The sequence below is a fragment of the Grus americana genome, chromosome 2 (assembly GCF_028858705.1).
Source record: "Grus americana isolate bGruAme1 chromosome 2, bGruAme1.mat, whole genome shotgun sequence".
NCBI lineage: Eukaryota > Metazoa > Chordata > Aves > Gruiformes > Gruidae > Grus > Grus americana.
Window position 1 is genome coordinate 68,315,880 of NC_072853.1, and position 27,258 is coordinate 68,343,137.

At 38.6% G+C, this 27,258-nt stretch overlaps 1 protein-coding gene across 1 annotated transcript in view; it reads right to left on the reverse strand.

Moving 5' to 3' along the window:
• Nucleotides 1-27,258, reverse strand: part of GABBR2 (gamma-aminobutyric acid type B receptor subunit 2) — a 488,838-nt gene that overhangs the window by 360,062 nt on the left and 101,518 nt on the right. The window contains exon 2 of the mRNA XM_054817640.1: nucleotides 24,316-24,453. Coding sequence (XP_054673615.1) covers nucleotides 24,316-24,453 — 138 coding nt within the window. The remainder of the gene's footprint in view (nucleotides 1-24,315; nucleotides 24,454-27,258) is intronic.

Genomic DNA, 27,258 nt, shown 5'->3' on the forward strand with positions numbered 1-27,258 from the left:
CATGCCTCAATTTATTCATTACCCAAAAAAAAGTGGAATTAATTTTAGGCATCACCATCTACCCAAATGTGACTGTCAAAAGATCAGGTTGTGAAATTGAGATTTAGTAACCAGCAATACAGAACATGGGTAGTTTATTGTTGCATGTCAACAAAGCTGCCAGCTTAGATTACCAGTTCAATAAAGCTCTGCTTCACATGCAGCATCTGCTTAGGCGATATGCTTAAATGGGGACCTGCTGTCTCTTTTGGGCCTTCTTGCCTAAGGAAACAAAGCTTAGTTGGTCCAGCCGTTTGTTTGTGGTGTTGTTCTCCAAACCTCAAAGACCTCAGTTTTCAGCAAGCTTCACACAAGCCTTCAACCAGGTGGAGGAGGGACCCCCCGTCAGCTTCCCTCAATGAGAGAAAGGCCAAAACACTTGTGTAACCCCACTTGCGGTGTTACTTCACAGAATCAAAGAAGAATTCAGGGTGGAAGTGACCCCTGCAGGTCATACAGGTCAACTCCCTGCTTTAAGCAGAGTCTTCTACATCTAGTAGCTCAGGGGTGCGTACAGTCAAATTTTGAGCATCACCATGGACAAAGATTCAAACACCTCTCTGGGAACCTGTTCCAATCTCTGATCATTCTCATGGTAAAAAATGAAATAAATTTCTTTATATTGAACCATGTTGCAACTTATGTCCATCGCCTCTTGACCTATCATTTTACACCTCGGGCTGGAAAGCCTGGCTCCATCTTCTCTACACTTCCCATTAAGTTTTTCTAATTTTACTGTTTGGGGAAAAAAGAGCTTTAGTTAGTAGCAGCTGCAATAGGAATGACTTTCTGAGACACAACTGATTTAAAACAATAACCAGGTTGTACCTCTCTGAAAATGATGACATCTGTGAGCTAACAAAAAAGAATGCTACTCCAGGCTTTCTTCATTTCAACTCCTGACTATGGTTTGGTAAAAAAGCTCTCTCCATCTCTTGCAAGTTCAGTATAACTATACTACATAGAAAGAACAAAAAAGGGTACTTGGCCTTGTTATTCCCCTGAAATTGGAAAGAATTGAAAACAAAGTGATGTTTTAAATTCTAGTTTCTTTTTCTTTTAAAGGGTTTTGAAAATGCATGTCGCTTTTACTGAACTATTTTCCCAAGGGCAGCAAAGTCTCAGTTTGTAAGTACCTATGTATTAAAAGATTTTTCAGCGGCAAGCAGCTCCTTGACAGACAAAGGCACAAAGACGAATGACTGGAGACTGAAGCTAAGCAAAGTCTGACTGGAAATATTTTAAGAGTGAGTGCAATTAATCAATGGAACACCTCACTTAAGGGTATGCTCGATTCTCTGTAGAACATTTCAAATAAAAAATGGATGTCTTTTATAAAGATATGGTCTAGCTTAGCCATAAATTACTAGGCTGTACAAAGATGTATAGTAGATGAAAAATTTTGGCTTGAGTTTTAATTGGATGTCAAACTAAATGTCGCAGTTACTTCTTCTGACCTGAAGATTTTGGACTCTGCAAACAAATTCTTTTCAACTTCTACAAAACAGCAGTTTCAATAAAAGTTTGTAAGGCCCAGAGCAAGAGTGTGGAAGGCCTTGGATACACGATGGGATACGCTCTTTGTGATAACTGCACCCATATGGTCTCATGTCCCAGCCCTGTGAATATTTGGGATTCTGGTTGCAAGATGACTCTTCGGGCTTCTAAAGATGCAGGAGCAGAAAAACAGAGAAGTCCAACAGCTGTTCAGGAGCAATATTTACCAGGCACAGATGACAGCAGAAGGCATCATCCTTTCCTCCTCAGTAGTTTATGCTGCTCCTGCCACAGAAAGGGGACAAGGATCTGCTGCATGCTTGCAGTTCTGTCAGGCTGCGTGAACATCAGCGAACAGAGCAAAGAAAGAAGAGCTGATCTGCCTAGCAAAACAGCTGGTGCTGAGGACCCAGTGTCCACTACATCATACAGATCAGCTCTATAATGGTCCTGTGGGTGAGCATCAGTTTCTAGAGGAAGAGCTAGTTGTGTTCCTGGAGCACACATGGCTTTTGGTTCTTCCTTATGGAAGCTAGGTCATGCACTCCAACCAACACCTCCTCTTGTTAATAATCAAAGGACGGCAACGGGGGACAATAGTAGGATTTATTTCAAAACCACACTCCGGATCTGAACTAAAACGCTAATGTAAGTATTGCCTTAGAGTCCTAGCTGACTGGGCCCAGATGCAGTTGAAAAGCACAAGGACAATTTTCTTCAGAGGGTACTTCCATGTCTTCATAACTGCAAAAGAATCTGTCACATCTCTGATGTCTTGGGGCATAGAAACAAACTTTTCTTCACAATGCGAAAGCTAGAAAATTACTAATGATGAAAATGGAGTCCATCTTTTTTATGCGATGTAAGGAACTGGTGTTCAAATAGAATCACAGACTCATAGAATGGTTTGGGTTGGAAGGGACCTTAAAGACCATCTAGTTCCAATGCCTCTGCTGCAGGCAGGGACACCCTCCACTAGACCACCTTGCCCAAAACCCCATCCAACCTGGTCTTAAACACTTCCAGGGAGGGGGCACCCACAACCTCTCTGGGCAACCTGTTCCAGTGCCTCGCCACCCTCACAGGGAAGAATTTCTTTCTAACATGTAATCTAAATTGACCCTCCTTCAGCTTAAACCCATTACCCCTTGTCCTGTCACTACACTCCCTGATAAACAGTCCCTCTCCAGCTTTCCTGTAGGCCCCTTCAGGTACTGGAAGGCCGCAATTAGATCTCCCCGGAGCCTTCTCTTCTCCAGGCTGAACAACCCCAACTCTCTCAGCCTGTCCTCACAGGAGAGGTGCTCCAGCCCTCTCATCAGCTTCGTGGCCCTCCTCTGGACTCGCTCCAACAGCTCCATGTCTCTCCTGTGCTGGGGCCCCCAGAGCTGGACGCAGTACTCCAGGTGGGGTCTCACCAGAGCGGAGTAGAGGGGCAGGATCACCTCCCTGAACCTGCTGGTCACATCTCTTTTGATGCAGCCCAGGACACGACTGGCTTTCTGGGCTGCAAGCGCACACTGCCGGCTCATGTTGAGCTTCTCATCAATCAATGCCCCCAAGTCCTTCTCCTCAGGGCTGCTCTCAATCCATTCTCTGCCCAGCCTGTAGTTGTGCTTGGGATTGTGCCAACTCACATGCAGGACCTTGCACTTGGCCTTGTTGAACTTCATGCGGTTCGTACAGGCCCAGCTCTCAAGCCTCAAATATTTAATAAGATTATTTCTGTTTTAATTTAAGAGCAAAGTAAAAAATAAATTTATATAATTCTTTCCTCTCCCTGCAAACTAATGTGATTTGGAACACTATTTCCTTCTTATCTTCCCCCAGAAAACGGATTCACATGAACATGTTTTCCAGTTGAAAATGAAAAATACTCCTGCTTCATGAAAAGGCCAAATATTGTCTCTACTGAAAAACATTTTCTGCCTCCAGACTGTCCTCAAAAATCAGGACAGAGTCATTCAGTCTTTTCATTGTGGATTTCTGACAAAAAAAAATTCTACCAAATTATTAAAAGATCTGAGCAAAGAACTTAGTCATGCTTTTTTTTTTTCTGGAATTACTTTATCTTGTGTACAATGAACTGTTAACATCCACTACAATTTCACTTCATGCAATTTCCAGATGAATAATTTCCTTCTAATACTTTTTCCTCAATTTAAGACAGTAAGTAGCTTTCTCTGTTATCTAAGGAAAGTTTTCTGATTTATTTTTTAAAAAGGTCATTTTCCATGCTTTCGTACTATAAATGATAACACTTTAATTTTCCTGTAAAAAACATCTGTGTTCAGCTGACTTGTAGATAAGGGTAGACTAAAGAATTCTGCGGATCTAGGGTGACCTCATATGAATGACATGCCAAAGGACTGCCTGGAATTGCATTTTCTTTAACCTACTGCATCGCTTTAGAGAAAAACATTTGCTCCTGACTTGCTAGTACGGTAGAATTGAATGAAAGCTTCAGTAAATTGTTCTATTAAATATCTTTGCTATTAAAAATGTATACCTTATTTCTAGCCTTATTTTGTCTAGTTTCCACTTTGAATTATTCTTGATATTTTTCTTTGTAGTCTGAAGTGGTTATCAAAAGGTTTTATATAGTTCAGGTGACAAAATTTCACCATCATCAGTCTGTGGGTCTGAACAGAATTCTTGGAATCTCTCCTTATAAGGAGATCTTTTTACTGCATTTTAGCTATTTGCATAGCTGTTCTTTGAAAACTTTGGAATTTATTACTATCTTCTGATATGGGCACCAGAACTGGACACAAAATTTCTTCTAAAAATTCACCTATTTATCTGCCTTTGCATCCAAGAATCCTCTTTTGTTGATTGCAGCATCACACTGTGATGACAGGCTAATTATCTACCAGGATTATAGTCCTTTTCTGGAACACTGCTTTCCAGAAGAGATGACTATGATCCAGAAGAGAAGAGTATGAAATCTATTAAGACATGCTGTTCTCTCACTAATCAGGATCACTCTGTGCTAGTGACTTTTGTTACTTATAATTCCCTAACCTTAGCAAGGCAAATGCCTTGAGAGATTACTTAGAAAGTAACTCAGGTTATAAAAATGTATTGGGTTTTTTTCTCAATGGAAATTATAATGTCATGAAAGCAAGACAAGTTTTGCAGGAGGTAAGTTTTCATAAATCCATATGGGTTATTTTCCTCTTCCCTCTGTCTGCTGGTTATTAGTCAAAGCCTGTATCATGTGTTCCATTTTGTAGGACTCACTTCAGCCTACATCAGCTCAAACTATTTAGAGTCTTTTAACTTACTAGTGCAGTGTTAGCTTCCTTCCAGTTCCTTTGAAGTTCCTCAGTGGTCCAAGACATTAAAATTCATGACAAACAGTCACAAGGTTCTTTGACTAATTTGTCAGAAAACTTAAATATAAAATTATTTAGAAAAACTTGTTCTAAAATACCTAACCATCATCCTGCAGAAAAACCTGTAACATTTGTTATCTGTTCCCCCAAAACAGACACAGAAAGTACAATATTAAATATTAGTATGAAATACTTTTACCGTTTATATATTGCTATTGACAATACTATTTCCTCCTAACAATGAATGAGTATAGTTAGATTTCCTTTGGTTCCAGATATACTTAAACATGTCTCATTGCTACTCTTCTTTCTCTTACCATCCTAGAAGCACAGAATTATTTAGGTGCGGAGGGATCTCTCTGCCCAGACCAGCACTAACCACATCAGATTACTCGGACCTTGTTAAGTTCCAAATGTTCCTACCTTTCAAATTCCATCGGTTGTTATCACTTTCTCCTTTTTAATTTTGCTTTCATTAAGTGTCAGACAGTAAGCCAGTTAGTTTTTAATTTGGTTGGTTTTGTGGGTTTTTTTAATAATCAGAGCAGCCTGTAGATGTCTAGATATGGAGTAATATTAAACAATTCATGATTATAAACTGTGTTAATTTAAACATAAACCTCTATATTCAATAGTCTATTATTTTGTTGTTGTTCAGGAAGTTGACATTTCTAACATATTTAATCCAGACTGAAGTCCTCTATCATACATCTTCATTTTCCCCTGTATATATCATAACTACATCCTGAGTTCATCATCTTGATTTCTAGTGTGATCTGATGGTCTTCTGCAAATATCAGGAAATAACTTTATACTCATCACTTGCTTCATATTTCTCCAATCTGAGAGTAATCCCTTAAACATTCATTTTCTTTCAAGAGGTCACTGACATAGCAACAAGAAATGCTATTTTTGAGTGCTCCCTCTTGACTTTTGCCCACTTGATCTTTCTTAAAGAGGCTGCCACTGCTGAATTTAACACTCAAATCATGTCAATCTTTCCAGCAGGATTCAGTAATACATAAGGTTGAATTTATGTTTATAGATGAGCAATTATAGTTCTTCTCATTTGAAACTCAAGTACAACCAAGTAAAGAATGTCTTGACCACTGATATTTTGACCAACTGTGCAAAATACCATCATTTTGCATTAAATAGGTATGCTTTCTCTCTTCCCTATATTCTTTTTTACTTTCAGTGCAGTGATTTTCTGATCATCTTAGTCAACCTATCTCCCCAGAGCTTCCATCCTTGTTTTAGTGAAGAGGAAGCCATACAATTGATTCTGTCTCTGCTCAGGATAGAAGGCAGCCACTGTTTCATTACACTATTACTGTACATTTCAGCCTGCTCTCTTCTTTGGCTTTTGGGTTTGACATGATTTTTCAAAAGATCTTTTGAATGTTACTGCCAGACATATATTTCTGATTATTAGGCTTGTTTGGTAACTAACAAAGAGGCCCAAGAATTTTGCTTTTAGAACAATAACTTTAACACTTTAGTAACCACCAAATGTCATTACAGCAAGAGATGTTATAAGTTCTGTTTATCTGAACATAAATGCTGTTATTGCAGGTTTTAGAAAAGTGGTTATTATCCACTGGGAAGCAGTATGTTTTCAGTACTGTGCAGTTTCTGGAAATCAATTTTTCCTTGTTTGAGAATAATTTGAAGCCTACATAAGCCCACATCACATGATGCACACCTTGTAATATTAATGTCTATGTGCCACAGGGAGTTTTCTGAAATCCATTTACTTTGACAACTTTTCAGTCCTCTAGTCAGTATACTCGGCAAGAAGTTATTCCCTCCATGTCGAGGCATAGAAGGCCACATTTGTATCCAGAAATGATCGTATATTACTGAGGGAAACACTTTCCATATTCCCCAAAAGCAGACTTGTAAAATATGCAATTCTAGATGCCTGTTTTAATTTCACACTTCTTTGTAAGGTAAATCATTGGTTTGAATACTTGATAGGAGTTGTACTTAACTGCTGGTAAAGCGCTATCATTTCCACAGTTCAAGAAAAGCACTAAAAGTGACCTCACAACAGATATTTTGCTTTCTTAAAAGCCATTGCTGTTGCAGCAGTTCTCTGCTGGAACTATTTCAGGAGTTGTCTAGAAAATGGCACTAGATTAAAGGTTTCATTGATCTGATGGCAGCCCAAAGCAAAAGCGATGCATGATCTATTACAGAAAATAAAATTCATTACTGCAGAAAAGCTCAGTATAAGGACTGACATTATCCCTAATGTAAGGATTATTCCCCTCTCCCCAATAAAATCACTATAAAAATCATTACCCCCTCTACAGAAAAAATACACATATATAAATTGTAGCACTACGATGAAATAAATCAGTTATTCGTACGTGAAAAATTCAAGCAGAGCACCTTGCAAAAAGACTCTGCTAGCTATCATCTAGAAATACATGAACCCAGAATTAAAAGTTTTGATGCTCTGGCAATTACCAATAATGCCAACACTTTCAGAATTATAATGTGTGAAAGATAAATCATCTTTAGTGTTCTAAACATAACAGGAACCACCATGGCTCAGCGATTCCAGAATCACAGGATCACAGAACAAGGAGCTCAAGAGACCACATAGTCTGATCTCCTGCTCAAAGGAGGGTCAAACCAATGCTATTTCCATTAAGATCATTGTTTTTCAGAAATATTTATTTGTGCATGGAATCATATTCCATTCAACTCGGAGGTTATAGCTCTCTGTTTCACTGTTATTGTTTTTAAAGCCTGAAGTAGGATTTGGAAAAAAACAGTAACAATAAATGCATGCTGAATTAAACAGGATTAAAATAAAAATCTGCTCGTTGTTTTTAGTTAAGGGAATCTGTGGTGATTTCAGCCTATCAGTGTGATTTCACTGCTATTACTTCAATTTTTTTAGTCTACAGTACAAAACTAAAAATGAAGACGGTGGGATACATTCACGGAATCACACAAGCTGAGGTAGGAAGGCACCTCTGCACATCGTCTGGTCCAACCTCCCTGCTTAAAGTGAGGTCTGCTCAAACAGATTGCTCAAGGCCCTGTTGAGTCACATTTGTGAATTTCTCCAGGGATGGACTTCCAACAGTTTCTCTGGATTTGGTCACCCCTACAGCAACATAGAATTTCCTGCATTTCAATTTGTGCCCATTGCCTCCTGTCCTTGCACTGGGCACCACTGAGAAGAGCATGTCTCTGTTTTCTTCATGTGGCCCCATCAGGATCACTGACATGATCCCCCTGAGTCTCCTCCAGGCTAAGCAGTCCTAGCTTTCTCTGCCTCTCTTTGTATTCAGATGCCCCAATCCATTCATCATCTTTGTAGCCGCCTTCCATTGGACTCACACCAACGTGCCCATATCACCCTTGTACCAGGGAGCCCAGAACTGGACATAGCACTCCACACGTGCACTCACCATGGCTGAGAAGAGGGGAAGGATCATCTCCCTCAACCTGCTGGTTACAGTCCGCCTAATACTGTCAGACCAAGGGTACCAAATATCTCCAAGGATGGAGACTCCCCAACACCTCCGGGCAACCTCTTCCACTGCTTGACCACTCCCATGTTAAAGAAAGTTTTCAGAGTGTCTACTCAGAATTACCTTTGTTCCAATGTTAAAGTATCCAGACTAGGAAATATATTTATGCTAAAAACAGAGAATACATTTAAAACAGGATCTCATTTGTGCATTGCAAATATAGCTCCTATTTTTATGGCTCCAGATATTTCAAGCATGTTTCTCAAAAAAAAAAAAAAATAAACTTAGGGTCAAATAGACACAAGACATCAGCATATATAGTTTGAAATCTCCAACCACAGTATGAAGATTTTTTTTCCCCCTGAAGGAAGAACCTTTTAAAAACTGTTTTATGCAGCGAATTATCAAGAATTTACATCTTCATCCAAGAGAAAGCTATATAAACTAATAAAAACACAGAATTAGAAATACTGCCAGATACCAGTTTTTAATTTTGCTCGGTTTCATCATCAAATTATACCTCTTAATAAATACATCAATATTTTTAGCTCTGATTTGCATGTTCTATAATACTTCTACAGTGTTGAATTTTTTTCTTTGATCATAAAAAGTATAAAATAGAGATACTGCCATGGAAAAAATTCTGGAGGTTCATAAATGTTTATACATAATTAAAGCAGTGCACAGGATCTAGAAATCAGCACACAGAGATAAATATCTTTAAAATATGGAGATAGTCTCTGAATTTGCTTGAAGAAAGCTTAGAAAACATTAAAATTATATTAATTTTTACTAATTTCTAGGTTTTGAAATCATAAAGCTTCTATTTCTAGATTGCGTACAGAACTAAAAGAGCTAGAAGAATTGCAATTTTTGGTAGATGTAGAGTACTTTCATATATGATCACGACTCCCTTAGCTGCAACTTCAGGTAAAATACTGAACGTTGTGATCTATGTGTTAAGGTGGTGAAGAATCACTGTTGTGATTCTGGAATACACTTGCCCTGAAGTTCTGAAAATTGAGTGCAATCAACACCTAAATTATATAATATTCTTCCCCTTTGAGTACTTTCTGAAAGTTATCTGCCAGATTATAGATAAACTGAAGGTTTCCCTTTCTTTATAAAAAACTTCTCCAGTCACTTGTTCCTGTCAGACAGGTAATTTGAGTGCTCTATCCTGAATTGACTCTAAAGAATTAACAATACTCTACATGGATGTAAGTTCAGACATACCAAATGTCACATCCCATATTTAATAAAAATTAAAGCTGACAAGATATATATACACTCTTTAACTTATATCTTTGGAAGAACAAGAGGTGGATTGTTCTTCCTGGGACCTAGGAGGAACTACCTAGAAACTTTGAAAATGATCCCTAAGCTATAATCAATAAATCAGCTATTTTCTGGTTCTACCCTTACTATGTATTCACATTGTGCAACATAGCTTCAGGTAGCATAGTGAATACAAACTCAGTTATAGATTAAATTAAGCATCCCAGTACCTACAAAGTTAAATACCACAGACCACAACTTGTGGGAGCTGGGTCCCAGAAGAGGACCCTGGCCTTGGCGCACATTTAGCTTCCTTATAACGTGAACTGGTAATGATGCAAAAACACAGCCAAACCCAAGCCATACACTAAATAGGACATATCTAGCTGATGGGAATGATGAGTGCCAAATCCCCTCTCTTTGCAAAGACCAGGTACATCAGTCAAGGTAGGAGATCCCTACATCCATCCACACACTGAAACCTGTTCTGCCAAAGCAGCTGGCTACAGTTCATTATTTTTACCTGAACACACTGACTGCCAGAGTGTAGGAGCACTTGTATTTTAGAGGCAGTACAATGGTGTAAGTCTTGTCCAGGAGAAAGTAAGCGTAGATGGAGTGCCACCCTCAGTTTGAGGCACTGGAGCTGTCTTCGCCATCGTCCCAAGCTCAGGGTGCCAACTACCCTATGCAGTCTTCTCCCACCTCACGTCAGCGGCGCCCCGCTGCACAGCAAAGCATTTAAGACGTTCACGTGATTAGATAAACAGAGCATGTGAGGGATGGTGACTCTGTAACCTACTAGTTCTGGCACTCAGATGTGATTTTGACTATCTTATGGGAGAACTATAAACCTTCAAATTTCTGGGCATGTGTTGTGACTGTACTGTTTTAACAGGCATAAGCACCAGCATTTCCTTTGCTATCTTATCTGCTGGAAACATCTTAAAGAAAAACAGTATATTTTGTTAAGGCCTATTTCTGCTGGTAAGTGACAGCAACCCACATTGACTAGAGCAGGTCTAGATACGATGCACAAAAGCTGATTCATACATAACCAGCACCTGGAGCCATCTGAGACAAAAAGGGAGCTGCCTTGTGCACTGGCATTCCTAAAAGCAGGCAGAATCTCCATGAAGGGGATTTTTTTTTTTTTTTTTTTTTTTTTTAAGTCAGTGTGTTGGTCTTCAATGTATAATACTGGCTTAAAACCTCAGTGGAGGTATACAACTTCCTCTGTACTGAGCCCATAAAGTTGTTATAACAGCTTTGAAGAGATTTCTCCAGATGACTATTAGACTGCAGAGCAGGAAAAAGGATTTGGCTAATAACTTTTCGTTTTGTTCATTACAGCCACTTCCACAGCAGCCAATTGTGATGTTAAAATTAGAACTGCAATTTTATATATGCCGATTAAACATAGCAAGCAGTTGCAGTATGATGAAAGACAGACATGGTTTCAGAAATACCTGGCAAACACACATACTCTGAGAACATCAATGCTTTTTCAGAGTAATGGAATACAAAGTTAGGCTCTTAAGCTCGCTGTACAGCACACAAGGAGAGTTAAGCACCTCAGGATGGGACTCAAACGCATCAGGCATGCTGGGCACGGAGGTGGTTTGAGCTAGAGCGATGAGCCATTCCGAGCAGAGGAGCGCATCTGAAATCCCACCCTCCACGGGGCTTAGGGAGCAGACTTTGTAACTCCATGCTTTTGAGGACCAATGCATGCTCTGAAAATGTGCACACTTCATTCTTTTACACCCTTCTGTTTTCAGGTAAACTTGAAAGGTGGGTATGCTTATATTCCATATAAATATTGGGTAGAGCACCCACAGAGAAGTGGAAACCCATCCCTTCTCTTCAGTGACGCAGGTACTCACACAGAGCTTAGTTATATCAGTAATCACCAAACAAGAAGCTGAGACAGTATGACTTCCAGTCCCTAAACATTAATTTCACTAGGCTAAACACTGAGCTAGGACCATTTGAGACACCTCGCTGCACCTTTGATGTTTTGTGGCAAGACAGAATTGCCTCCCTCAAAGGCCAAAAGCAAAGGAGATACAAAACCAGAAATCATGATATTGGCCACAATAATCACAATGACAATTCAGAAAAGTGACATTTGTTTGGATCTCCTATTTTTTTTTTTATAATGACTGTAGAAATTGCAGTCTAAAATACTGGCAAACTGACAGGCAGTATCAGCTGGGACTGGAGCCCTCCTGACAGAACCAAGCATCCTATGGAGGCTTGTGTGGTTGACTACCAAGAAGACATGCAGAATAAGACATTTACACTGCGATGCAGTTGGAGAATCAAGAGCAAAGTCTGACGACAAGTTTACGAGATGAACGCTGGGACTGAACCTCGAGGTGTCCTCATAGAGTGAGGTTACCAAACTCGTTTCATACATGGACAAGTCTGAAGCTCTGTAGAATTCATGTGATCCGTATTTCATTATTAATCTAGGGAGCTGAGGCAATAACGTTACACTTGAGGGTGAGGTTTGCTTTTTGGGACCATGCATCTTATAAATTCAGCATTTGGGGAACACATTCAGGTAGGATTTATATAGTCTCTGGACAAACAGCTAAGACTTTCAAAGTAGCACCCTCAATCCACATATTCTCAGTAAACATGAATCATTAGATTTACTGCACAGCACCCTCTCCCCTTTACAACTACAGCAAGAAGGTCATATTCCGTGTGAATTCATTTGTGACTGGAGACACAAGCCATCTTTGCAAGGTGATTATAACACTATAATAAACTGTGTGTAAACCAGTGGAATATTGGGCAACAACATTTAAAGTTTCATTTTCCTGGTTCACATAACCAGTTAGACCATCAAACTAACTATGAAATTACACCCTGTTGGTTCATCTGCAGTAATAAATGTGGACTTCTGGACATAAAAATAAATGCCTACTGTTCAAATGAGCAGTCTGCAAGCCATGACTAATTGGCAACGTGTTGCCTTTCAGTCCTCCTAGCACTGCGTGTGGCAACGGGAAATTGAAAAGTTAAGAATGAGGCTCACAGAAAGAGCAAACCACAGAATTATTTGTACAAAGATTATCATTCAGTTCTGCTGTTTTCCGTTTTAATGATTTAAATTGAAAAAAAACCCCAAACCCTTCTTTTAAGGCAGCATACGTAGCGGAATCATAAATCTCTTATTGTGGTCTAGCCATTAGACAGTGAATAGGAGACAAGTCAAGCCAGTGCAAGTACATTTGTTATGAGGGAAGATTTGTGTTATAATTGAGGATATGCCTTATGCAACCAGGAGTAGAGTCTATGCATAAGGTGACTCTATGATAGTTATAGTTGCAAAAACAGTAGCTTGAGGTCTTGATCGATAAAGGTGGATGTGTCAGGCAGTCAAACTCAGGGCCCCATAGTTGCACCTTTCCATCCTTTATTCTAAAAAAGGAAAAAGTAAAGAAACAATTTTCTGCATTTTCTCTCTTCTTCCGAAGCCAAAACCGGCATAAAGACAATGGTTCATCACATTGTCAGAAAGACTCCCAAAAGCAAGGACAAAAATCACATTGGTCACAAGAATTCTCACACTGACAACGCAAAGAACTCATTATCAACATTAATGTTAACGTCATTAAGCACTACCAGATTTGGCAACTGTAACATTACTGAATTTTAGTAGCTAAGACACAAGGATTTGAAAAGATTGCATGAAATTTTCTAGGTAAAAATTGTTTCTTAAACTACTGTCTCTATAGCCAAATTTCTTCCAGACTGGTCTGACTACAGTCTGTAATTCTGACTTTTGTATCAATATCCACAAACAACATACAGGATCTTTATATAACAGTAAACTATTGGTTCTGATCCTTTGTTATCTTTCACATTTGCAAATCAGATTTTTTTTTTCATTTCTCATAAGCAACCAGAATAATGTAAAACAGGTGAAGGGCAAAAACAACCGGAGATCAAAAAGTCACAGGGAAAAAAATTCAAAACAGGCTGCTTATGCAGCACCCACCTACGCATGTCAGCCACATTTCTGAATGAGAATTAATCCTGATGCAGTGTAAGAGAATGCAACTACATTTATCTGAAACATAACAGTGCCCCATCAGTAACAGACTGTGCCATGAAAAGGACTGAAGACAGTTTTAGATAAATCTAAATATATATGTGTGTATGTATATGTAGGTACACACCTGAGAGAATCAGCACCTTAGTCTTCATACCTTTATTTATTATTTGATTTTCATTTTGATAATAAGAGCTAAACATAATACCGATCTTCTCTATGGCTTGCTCAGTCACTCTGTTTTTCTCAGTAGCATTCAGAGCCTTCAAAAAAGAATCAATAAAAATCTGCTTACCTAAACAAATCTTTGGGTTGATTGTTTCAATTAAACAAGAGACATTAGGAAAATAATCTCTTTAGCATGAGTATGTCTTCATAGCAAAAAAAATTTTAAAAAATTATCAGTGGTGCTAGTCTATCCCACTTTCCCAGAACTGATCTTTTTTCTTGCAGCTACAGATATTCTTAAACAGAATAGTGGATCCAGTTTAGTTTGAGAGTTTGTTTACAAATGCAAAACTCAGCATCCAGCTTTTGATATATAACTGTAGGCTATTTCAAATTGAGACTGTCATCACTCTTTTACAAGCTCTTATCTTCAAAAGGGTTACGATGAAGAACTTTCTTGCTCTGTATAAAGAACAAATTAAATCTTTCTTTAGGTCAACATGGCAACGTTTAATAATGAATACAAAGCTGTAGCTCCCAAGCACTTCATGCAATACTTTAGACTGCTGAACTGGAGATCTTTTACTCCCCAGTCACATATTTTCTTGTTCCCTTGTCTGAATATTGAAGGATTTGAATGAACTTTTCGGAAGCTGTGCCACTAATCTTTTTGCTTCCAGGAAGCAAACCCATATAATGAATCCACATCCTGATGCATATTGTGCCCTCACAGTAGCTTAATTGTAAATAACCACAGAAGTTTCCTCGCTTTGTGTTGTAGCGTAATACAGACAAAGCTCATGGTGGTAATGCTGTCAGTCCTGCTGTCGCTTATTAATCAGCTTGTGATAGGCTGTCTATTGGGTAACATAAACTCTAATGAATGGACTTCTGCAAAATAAGGGAAGATGAGGCCTACACTTCACTGGGGAAATGCTTTCCTTCGAGAATTAGGAGCAGAATGTGTCATAGCTTAACACAGAGTTCAGAAATTTCAAGCTACTCATTTCAAAAATGAATGAAAGCAAGGCAAGACAAGAAATCAAAGTAAAACTGGATTTGCAACTCCAGTTAGGAATTACACCACAGAGAGCCAAGAAGAGATTCTGAAAGAAGGAAAGGTGCAATTCTGGAACTATTTTTCAGTAAAAATGTAAGTTTAGACTCAGGTACTTAAGCTTTCTATAGATAGGACTCTTGAACCTGAGAAGAAGGAAAAGAAAATACCTCATAACAAGTCTGTGCTTTTAAGAGCTGTCTAATATGTTCCTGTTCCCAGTGTAATCCTAGGACCGAACCTACCAAAACTACAGATTGTTTCAGCAGCAATTTTGTATGCATTGGTTAGTGCTTTTCCAAGAGATCCTGGAGGCTCTTAAGCTACAGGGATTATATCTATGTGTTTCACTTTAAGGTCAATTAAACCATAACTGTCCCTTGTGTTATAGGACTTATTTTAAAACTTAACTGGTGCCTTAAGAAAGCATGCAGCAAGATCTACAGGTCCCTGGGAACTTCTCCAGAGGCATGGAGTACTAAGAACACCAAGAATTAAGACGGATGCCATACTGGTTGTAGTACTAGATGAATCACTATGGTGCACTTCAGAATTAGGCCCTTAGAAAAGCTTCTATTACATGAGGAGTTGTACTTCAGCACTTACTTTTCCACAAACATATCAGCAATGTATTACTTCTTAAACGGAGCATAATTAAGCTTTTTCTGGTTTTAAAGGCCAATAAATATTTTATTTCAGTTTCAAAATTATGTAAAGGTGCTTTCTTTTTGCAACTGCTTGGTTTATGTGTTTGTTCTTCAAGCTATGCCCAGGAGCTGCTGTTGCGGAATATCTATGAATTATGCTATCCCTCCAAATAAGCAACTAAGTAACTGCTGCCACAACAGCATTCAGGGGAAAGCAGGTTAATTTACCATATGAGAAAGCTTTCCTTGTCCTACAACAGGACAGTAACACGAAGAAAAACGTTGAAGTAAGAGAGAATGAAACGAAGAAGAGGATTTAAGACTGTGGGAGTAATAGTATGAAGCAACAAATTTTGTCGTACCAATTTTGCCTTGACTTAGTTGTGTTTACCTTCTTACTGCGGCCAGGTTTGTATGTTCCAAGGACAGCAAGAGCTATGGCAGAGGATGCTACTCCATACAGGGCCGCTCAAGCCAGGCTGGTCAAAGGGACTGGAGATGAATCAATCCCAGGGCTTTACAAGGTAGCTGTTGAGAAACAGGCCAGCAAGCTGGTCTTGTAGAACACACTCAACACTACGTTTTAGAAACAAATTAGAGCAGTCACTCTGGCAAACAGCATACCAAAATAACCAACTCCAGCCTTACAGAAATTATAGGTATTGTGAAAAAAATCAGAAGGATCACCGAAGGGGAACTGGTGGTAAAAGAAGCTTGAAACCAACTTTCTAGAATATTTGAAATGTTTTAATGTTCACAGAAATACTATACTTTGAACATTTTGGGGTAAATTAATAACGGTTGCCAAGAACCAATGAAAAAGTGACAAAGTTATCATATTTTCAGTGAAGTGAGATAGTTCTCAATCAATATAACTTTTAAAGCAGAAAAATCATATACAGATGGGCAACCAATTAGCATCTGAGTTCCCTGAGCTAGCTTTCAAATAAGAAACATAAACCCAAGATTTGTGTAAAGTCATGCATAGGGAAAAACACAAAGGGGAGCTCAAAATTCAGGGCTGCAATTGCTGAGAAACTATAATAATGCTCTCACCTAACAATGGGAGACTTCGAGCCAGGTTTGTGGGTCACCAAATAATGAAAGCAATGGGATTAAAGAATCAAAGGATGATTCTTTGGGCTGGCAGAACTGTGGATAGAATCAAAGATTATCGTTAATGGGGTGTTAGTGTCACACAGGTATATCTCCACAAATCGTGCGACATTTTCCAGAGGAAGTCAAGAAGAGACACGCTGACCATCTATGGGCTAGAAGGAAATTTAGCAGGACTACTGTACAGTGGGTTGGACCATACAGAAAACAGACATCAGACAAGGTACTAGAAAATATGCCATGGAAAAAAAAATCTCAAATCTGAAAAAGAAATCAGTGTATATCAGAGTCTTCTTCATTCAGCATAGTGAAGATGCCAAACCACAAGTGATTTCCCAAAGAAGCAAACCTTAAGTCTGTCTAACATATCAGGACAGGGAGGAAGAGAGAAGGAAGAGATGGAAACCAAAGCTACCCATCTACTTCTCAAAACCACCTCCAGAAAAAGCAGCAACAAATAGTAATAAACCAGCCTGAGGGAACACGAAGGGATATCCTTTGTAGCAGTGAAGGAAGCTGCAGCAATAGCTGCAAGGTACAATACTGAAGCATTTCGGTAACTGAGTAAGATTCTACCTGGCATTTCTATCCTAGCTGAGGGGCTGTGAAAGCCACAGAGGAAAAAAAAAAAAAAAAAGAATACAAGCACTGAGACAGAATACTTTGATAAAAAATATACAGAGGAAAAAGACCAAAACCAACCAAACAAAAACAACCCAAAAAACCCCCCAAAACCCCAGCCATTATTTATTCTAATAGTAAATTAAGCTGGCTATTGTAAACACCTTACCTCACCAATAAATTGAGCTAGCATTAAAACACAAGGCTCTGTGTTTGGAAAAACATCAATGCTTGTATGTTACACTATGGGTTTGGGATTTTTTTTAATGTATTTTATTTTTCTTCAAGAGACCGTTCAGATTCGAGGGAGGAGTATATGGAGGAGAGGAAATATCTGATTTGTTCAGAATTAAATGTGTTTTCCCAAACCCAAAATACACTGCACAGCAAAGTGACACCCTTGCCTTTCCAGTGTGGGTCTGTTCCCTAGATCATCACTCATTTATTCCATATTATGGATCCAACACTAAACAGAAGTGAATGAATGATTATGGAAAAACAGCTAAGGACAACAAAAATAATAAAAAGACTTTTTTTTTTTTCTGTCAGAACATGCAGATCATAGTTAGAATAAAGGTGCAGGTTCAGTTTTTAACAACTTTGACCTGACTCTAGAGCCATATTAAAATACCTTTTTTCACACTTTATATAATGAACTGAACTTGCTGACGTTAGATCAAAGGCAAAAACTAGAGTGTATACTGTAGTTTGCTGTTTTCTCCAACAGCAGAAATACAAGACAAATGAGATGAAAGAGAACAGCTAATCATATTTAAATAAAGTGAATACTGGATAGAAGCCAATTTCAAACTGATGGAAAGCCAGGTTAAGCCAACTCATCTCACTATACATCAATTCCATACATTTAAGCAGAAGAAGAAAGAAGGGAAAGGAAGGCCCTACTAAATCTAGCAGTGCATTTGGAATGTAGGATGTGCATTTCTTACTATACCTCAGCCTGGAAGTTCTCTGAAATTTTCAATTTAAACTTTGTTGACCAAATTTCTGCTATTAACTGCAATCTAATGCTCATGTCTCCCCTGTGGTACAACTGAAATAATGCACTGGGAATCAGGGTCAGCGTTTTTATCACTATGAAAGAACTTTTGCTACTAAATTGATTCTTCTGCCCTAGACTAGCCTCCCCTGGTGCACTGCAACATTCCTTTCTCTAAGTTTAAGGGTGAATATCCAACTATCTTTCCAAGTCTAAGTCTGCTCTACACTGTGCGTGTACGCATCCGTCCACACACAGAGAGACACGGTCTAATTAGGAGGTATGGTACTGCTGATCTGTTTCAACTCCCCATGCATTTTCTTCCCCAGCAGCAACCACAGAGCCTCAGGAGGGCCACATCAATAACAGCAGAGCTCCTGCTGGCAGCTTGTATCAAGGGGAGGATTTGCAGAACTAAAAGGTCTGTCTCCCTCCAAATTCACCAGACCTTCTCTCAAATGAGGAGAAACTTCACATGAAATTCTGCCTGAAGGTCAGTCCTGCTGTGTTTTCTTCCTGTTCAGGAGCTCCCGGGCATTCCTACGGTGAAGTGAGCAAAACTTCCTTATGTGCTCAGCTAACTCCTGAAAGCAAGACCAGAATGTCATCAGGTTTGCACCTTACATAACAAGACCTCAAGAGGTGTTTCCCTTCACACACTTTGCCTGTTAAAAGTACAACACAAGTACAGAAAGTCTACAAAATCCCTTCAATCCCAGGAGATAAAATAGGAGGAAAGCAAAGGAAAAAAAATAAAAGAAAGATTATGATGGTGAATTGCGGGCCAAGAAGCCAAAGACTCTAGTTTTGTGGTGCATTGGGTCATATTCCAGTGGGAGAAAGGCCTGTTCAAGTGGGACCGCCTGCATCTCATAGATAGAAGTAGCTAATCTTCTTAGCCAAAGACTAGTTTAAATGCCCTTGTCACTGCTTAAACTAATAATACATGGAAATTGTGCAGTGAAGGCAAAAGTAGCACAAACTCACTGTGCTGGAACAAACATGACACGGAATGTTAAAAAAAAAAAAAAGTATTTTTTATCAAACGTTTATGTGCCCATGCCAGAGCTCTGGGTAACAAGCATGAGGATATAGAAAATTCAGACGTTAACAAGAACAAATTTGATTTAGGGGCCAGTATAGAAACCTCTGTGATGACTTGCATTACTTAAGTGTTAAAAACACTGGTTATAACTTGCGTATAGTTGTTAAATTCTGTACTAACAAGAATTTTGATGAGTAACAGAGCCAGCTAATAAAGCCTGGTTTCCCATAGATACGTGTGTCCTAAGCTTCTACACACACCCCAGCTCCTACATCGTAACCTTCTGCGCTTCACTCCTCCTCTGCATTTTCTCAGCTGTCTTTCCACTGCTTTTTAAAGTCTCTTCTCAATGCAGTCAGTCTCCTTCCCATAAACAGCAGCTGGACAAGGAGCACCACAGGTCATGGCTGGCTCCAAGGTTTCTCTGTGCTCAGGCTGCAGCCTCTCCTTTGTTCATCTGGATCGCTCTCCTCAGCGGCTCATTTTCAGAGAAATGTATAAAAGCTAATAATCTTTGGGAAATCCTTTGTTAAAGGATTGGCCAGGGGTCAGATATTGTTAGGAAGAACTGACAATGCAATCACATCAGGCTTGTTTCAGAAGGAAACCAAGGACTAGAAACATCATTGATTTTCTTTAACACCATCAGTCGTCTGGTAATTCAGAGATGGGATCTTGAATGTCTACGGATCTTTGGGATAATAAATCTCAGGGCAGGCTCTTTAATCCTCAACTACATTGAGCTACAGAACTAAAGGAGTCTTCCCTTTCTAACATGTGAACTTGCCTTATATTAATATAGGACACTTACATTTACTGGAAGTCCAGCCCACAAAATGAGTACTACATCATGATTAGGGTACCTATAGTTTTCTTAGAAAACTTTCCAATATGAGATGCCAAATCCAAAACAAGCTGTTTTGAAAGTCATTACGATCCGATCACTGGATCACTTGCAGCAGTTACCTGCCTAGAAGCCAGCAGTTACGACTAGATTACATAAAATATGAAGAAACAGAGGATATTCAAAGAAAGTATTAACATTTATACTTTGTTTCTGGCAGAGGCTTATATGCAGAGTTAAAGGAAATTGTAAACGAAGCAGGCTGTAAGAGAATAAAAATAGCACAATGAAAGAAAATGATAAATCTCCAAAATAGAGAAAGAGCTTCACAAATTAAGAGAGATGACCATTTTGGTCAAAATCTTCATCCTGGTTAAATGTTTATGTTAATAAGGCAATCAGGAAAAGTGAGAGATTACGATGGAAAATAGGAGAAACAGCAATATATAAAAATTAGACACTTTCACCACTGTAAGAAACGCGCATGAAGAAGAGAAAGATTGAATTGCAATCTCCTCTGTTTCGTACTACCTGGGTACTAGCAGGAACGCTTCAGTGTACAAAATAAAAATATAACTGGTCTTTTCAAATATATCGTAGATACTGTTAACAAGTCTTCTTCGCTCTGTTTAATCGCCTTGAATACACATGGAAAGGGAATGGGGATAAGATGAATCTGGAAGAATTTGGCACTGAAATATTCCCCCTGCAGCACAACAACTGCCCAGTATCACACCTTCATGCCTTTATGACCCACTGGCAGAAGGCACAGACTATTATTTAACCAAATTTTTTAACCAAAATACTAAAGGTTCAAACAGATCCCACACCACAGACTGGAGACCAGAGCCACACGTGCAGCCTCCAGCCCACGCTCAGACTGTCACCCAGCAAAGTGAGGACTACTGGCACACAGAGATTACTCACAGGGAAGCTTTTCATTTGAGAAGGTAAGGAATGGGAGTCTGCATCTGTCCTACTGAAAATGGTGTTCAGAAGATAGCTGGCAGGTTGTGTCACCTAACATACCTTGTGAAAGTCCTTACGGACGACATAAGAGTTTGCAGGCTAAACCAACTTGCTCTTTCCACAGATACAAAATGCTCCATTAAAAAATCATTAGTTTTGTTACAGTAAAAAATAATTAAATCAGCGAGCAGTTTGAAGGCAGCCAACTGAGAACAGAATCTCCCATTCTGTTGCTGATCATAAGTAAATCAAAATTTGTCAAGATAGAGGAGGAAAAGTAGCCTCTGCCTAGGCATGGCACAGAAATAAGGCAAGTCACCTTCAGAGCAAGACTCTTCTCAAGCTCTGATAGTTTTCCCTGTTTCACAGTGTTGCAGGTCATCAGTGAACTGAATTAACCAGTGAAGTCAAAAAGACAGTGTTATTATCAACAGCGTACAGTAAGGAGAGTGGAGACTGAAGCTGTCTTGGAAAAATTTATTTCCTTTTTTTTCCCTCCCTCTCATCACTACTATAACATTGTCTGAGTAGCAAATGCAACATAATGATTTACAGCACATTTGTACTCTTTGTCTTTTGCTGTGTTGTGTGGTTTTGGAGGCTTTCTACTGGAGAGAATGGGGAAGAGGCAGAAAAGAAAAATTCCCCCAAACAGAGGAAAAGCAGTCATACTGAACTTGGAATTCAGGGCTAAAAGGCTTTGAGAAAAGTTTTGCAGGCAGTCAGCCTCATGCTGTATTTGCTAAGGAAAGTAATTTTCCAGTTGTTATATTCCATTAATCTTTCTTTTCTCCCCTATTCCTCCCAGTACTATCAGTATCATCCTGCGTTTCTCTTGCATGGAAGACAGTCATCACTTCGCTCAACCACGTAACACCTGTGCAAATCAAATTGAATATTCCTGCTAGGGTTAAGAGCTCTATTTTCATGACTGCCTGCACAGGAAAAAAAAAATGATGGAGCCAGACATCCAAATGCATATCCTCTATTCAACAATGCAATGTCTGGTTAGTTTTTGTCTATATGCTGTTTTCCCTCTTCTTGATTGCAACGTAAAATGACTTCATCGTGATCACAAATTCATATAACTATTTACATGAGTTTGCTGTGATTCCCTGAGGTGAAATTTCAAGTTTTGAGGAAGGACAGTCTTGTATTTTATCAGGCTGAATATTATTGCTCCACTTCCGAGAAGTACAGATTTCAATCTATTCCTTCTACTCAAGTTACGCTTTTAATCAAAGATGTTTATGACAGTGAATCCAGAGGAGTGGAAGAATTTGTAGTCTATTTCCCCGCTATCTTATACATGCTACGTCTGCCGATTTGCAGATAACGCGCATTGCTGTCACCGTATGACATAACACTTTCACAAACTGTATTTAGACTGTTTCCATTCCTCCTATACCATCCACTAAACCTCGCTACACTTCCCAGCCACGCTGTCATGTGTTCTTTCATCATTCAGTCAATCAATACATAAAAACCTGACATGAAATGGAGTTATGCCATGTGAGGATTTATCTAGTGCCTGCAGGATACTAAGCCCAAGCAGCAGAGAATCCCTTGATGTACTGATATCATTAATAATGTTTAAGACTCGGTCACAGCTCTAGTTGTTAAATACAAAGAAATAGATGCTGTCTTGTAGCAACGCTTCATATCATTATATAAGTTAACACATACATTGACAAATTCAGGCATTTAAAAGCAAATAGAAGCTTTCTAATTGCCCTTACTTATTGACTGAGCAACTGCATTAACAAATTGATTTTCAGACCTTAGCAGGCAGGAATTGACTGCAAATGAAAAGGATTTAGCACAATGAAATCCAACTTCTTAAAACATCCTACATCAGCCGGAATTTCCATGTGACAAATTCCAAAAAACCAGAGCTCCAGCCACATACTTCATTATAGGCCATGGACTAGGCCATTTTTAAGAGAGAGTGTTAAATGATAGTTTCAAACTTTCTGTTGCTTTCTCTGTTCTCCCCAGAGATATACTATTATTTAGTTTCCATAGTAGAACTGATGTTTTTCACATAAGGAAAAATCCTGAAGCATAAGAAAAAAAGATCTGATATGACAAGCATCGCAAACACAGTTAACAAGCTACTTTAATTATCCTCCTAAGATTTTCCCATTTGTACTCTGATCATCATCATCTTCACAAACTTAATTATGCCTCATTTGTTCATTCTGCATTAATCTCAGTGAGTATTCCAGGTGGAAAAAGAGGAGTCTGTCTGTAACTCAATCCTCAGGTAATTGTTATATATTATTATTTTATTGTTTTGCTATAGAACGTTTTCTTTATTTTAATAAAAGTGATACAAACTTGTCTTTGGGTAATATGAATATTGAGTAGGAAACCAGGGCACTTCCACAGCTGAAAAGCAAAACTGGCCGGCTGCCTTCCATGAACAGCCATCACCGTTCACACATCACTATTCGTTTTGGTGATCAGCAGAGATCAGCGCTGGACAGATGATTGAAGAAATTAAGAAAATCATGCTGTTATCACCTGCATTTTAAAGATTAGTATTAACAAATTCTGATTCCTCAGCAGAGGGAACCTCTCCACAAACTTGACCTTTGAGAAAGTCAGAAAGAAGAACAGCTGGGAATAAATGTGCTTTGTGAGTCAAATTCTGAGATATGTGCCCAGTTACTACTTAGAATTTATGCACTTCCAACACTTTTAAAGTCAATAGGAATTGTTGCATTATGACTGAGTAGAGACCGAGTAAAGGCCCCCCCGTGTACCATAATTTATGGCCTGACGAGTTGTTTCCTCTAATTTTGGATAAGTCCTAGATTTGCTCACCTACCATGACTGAACTCCATTTCACTTAGGTTGCTTTTTGAGATACATTAAATACATTTTATTTAATTAATCTACTGAGACACATGACTGCTGCCCCATACTCACAAGTGTTTTAAGCACAATGTCAAGCCTTAAAATCTAGTACTATATAGAAGTAGCTGTTCTTTATACATAACTTAATTAGTATATCTCAGTTTTGAAGGTCATTGAAGTTTGAAAAGCATCAAATACTAAGTTTTTAAATTAAAAAAAAAATACAGAAATATAAGATAGTCAGTATTTGAATATATTTCATTCCATGCCTTACCTGAACCAAATTCCACCCCTTTAGAGATTCAGCAATGATAGAAGTAACTGTTGCACATACGCCCCCAAAAACCATCAGATGATTAGGTCCGTATTTTATTGCGTCATAGAAGGCTTTGAGTCCTTTTGCATTGTCACACTGGAAAAAAAAAAAAAAAAGAAGAAGAAGAGGTGATATTCCACATCACAAATAACATAATTAACTAAGAAATAAACTACAGAGCAGGAAAAAAAAATCAGGGGTTGCACTGATGTAAAAGTTGTACGATATACATCATCTTAAGACCCAAAAATGAAAAATTGGAGCACTCTATTCTGGACCCCCTAAGATACTGTAGTAAAAGAACAGGAAAACCCCTCCTTACATCATTCAAACCCCCTTATGTCTTCCTTCCAAGCCACAGCTGCAACATCTGAATTTTGACACCACCATTTGACAAAGAATAAGTAAGCCGCCACAAAAAATAGTTGACTGAAATCTTTTCTACATTCAGAGCTATCATTTCCCGAAGCAAAACGCAAAATCTAATACCAGACATCAGCAGGACTTCCATAGCTGGAGGAAAGTTTGGCACTACTCATGGTCTCTGTAAAGAAAGTTCTGTCTCTAATGAAGACTCCTAAGTAACCTTTCCTTAAGGTCCAACCTCAGTATTCTGTGCAAAAATATATAGTAGAGAGTCTGTTACTTAGAAGGACAACACAGTCTTCAAAAAATATCAAAAGAATATTCTTTTAAAGTGTTAAGAATTAATTGGCCTGCACTCATAGCAGAAGACGGGAATAAATGACCTTCTGAGGCCCCTTCCAACCTGACTTATTCTGGGCTTCTCTGATAATTAGTTTGACCATTATTTCAGATGCAAAGAATTGTACCATAAACTGAGACTAGGACTGAAAACCAAGAAACAAAGGGTGATGCTAATCAGTACTGCAAAAGATATGAGTATCAATCCTCGAATGGAGTAGTAACAATCATTCATCATATCTTCTGTAGTCATGGCTTAATTCCTGAGCTTGCAGCAGAGTATTAATAAAACATATACCTGAAGTTAAGAATTTGATTCCAAACTCTACTGGAAGTCAGGTGTGCCAGCAGGCTACAGCGGTAGCTGCCACTGCTCCAGTAGCAGCTGCTTCTTCATCTCTCTTTTTGAAACAAAATTTTCTACCCTCTTTTGCCTCCTCTACAAAGTCTTCCTCAAATACAGTCTTTAGAAGAACGATCATAACACCAGCCTCCAATATTTCATTATGACAATTCAATAAAACAGTTCGTTTACTATCTGCATCCAAGTAGTAATTGTATTGCATTCTGTTGAGAGAATAAAGATTTTGACTAAGAAGTTTGCAAGCTTACGTTAATCTTCTTACTGAATTAATATGCTAAAAGAAAAATTATTCTATTTGCATTCTATCTGCAAGAATAGAGTTATTGGTCCCAGTTATTCAAACTGATACAGATTTTTACTGCATAGACTTCTTTAAATTGCATTACATAGCACATTTTCCTTATTACAGAGGAAAAAAAAAAAAAAAACAAACCAAAACAGTATGGCAGAGGCTCCCTTGTCAGTTTGATGGATTAGTGGCAAGCTAACTGTGGAGGAATTAAGATTGTGATTGCTGGTACAAGCAGCATCCTGCAGTCTTACTCCTCCACCCCCTAAAGATCAGTTTATTCCAAGCCCAACTAGAAGGCTCAGCTACTTCGCTTTTCTAAGCAGCCAGGGACACTAGAGCTTCCAGTATCTGAACTTAACTGACATTTAGCCAAGTCTTTGCCCTCATCCACTTCACCATGTCAAGCTGCAGCAACAGAGGTTGTTGAATTGGTTTTCATACCAACTTAAAGCCAGATAATATAATTATTTAATTTTTTGCATTATGTAATGTGTTTTCAATGGATTACTGAATAGCAGTTTAAGAAGAATACAAGTTGTATATGAAATACAGTGGATTTTAATAGCGAAATAAGTCAGAAGCCATAGCCCATGAAGCACTACGTACATAAAAAGTTATGGAGAATTAAATTCTATATTCTAAATGATAAAGATCTGTGGTCTGCTCTCTGAAGTAAATTCATACTAAAACTCACCCTTACGTCAAAAAACTGATGCATCATTTAACTATTATTTGCCTATAAATGGTTTCTCACTGCACTAAAGTAACTTTATGCAGTTAAGGATCCGAGTAAGTCGATTTTCTGGGAGGTTCAGAATTGCTATTATGATAAAGCTTTTTCTTTCTTATTGATTTGTTCTTTTCATGTTTATAAAGATACTTACATGAAAACAACACTTTTTCAATCACACAGCAATCTCCTGTGAAGATACGCTGAAAGTTTTATTCGTCTCTCCCAAAGTGAAAGGTTCACACTGCCGAGATACATTGCTGGTCAATTCAAAGCATGTAAAATAACTTGTGGGCTTCTCTTCAATACGATTCAGTTAAAAGCCTACCGTGTTTTCATCTTTGTACTTTCTTCCTGACCAGTGTCAGCTCGCTCTCTTTTAGGCCACCACAAATAATTACAGGACTGAGTCTGCTCCTTGAGCAAAACTGTCAAAATAGTCCAAAGTATGTCTCAGAGATAAAGAAAAAGAACTTAATCCTGTGGCTGACCATGACTGGACAGAAACGAAAGGAAAAATGAGAAAGATGGGAGAAAGCAGACTTTCACATTTGTTTAACATCACATTTCACAACATACATGGTGTATAACATGCTTCCTTGCAAGCAACAGAACAGTCTGTCACAAACATTAAAAAACAAACATTCACATAATAATAGCCCTACCAAGCCAGACAGACAAGCAGTTAGAAGAGGTTTCTTCCTGCCTCTAGTCTGAGGAACGTATCCTTAGCAAGTTCCTGAAGCCCTTTTAGCAACATGACTTTTTCAGAGATCCCAGAAGGCCACCATTCCTGCTCCTCATCTCCTG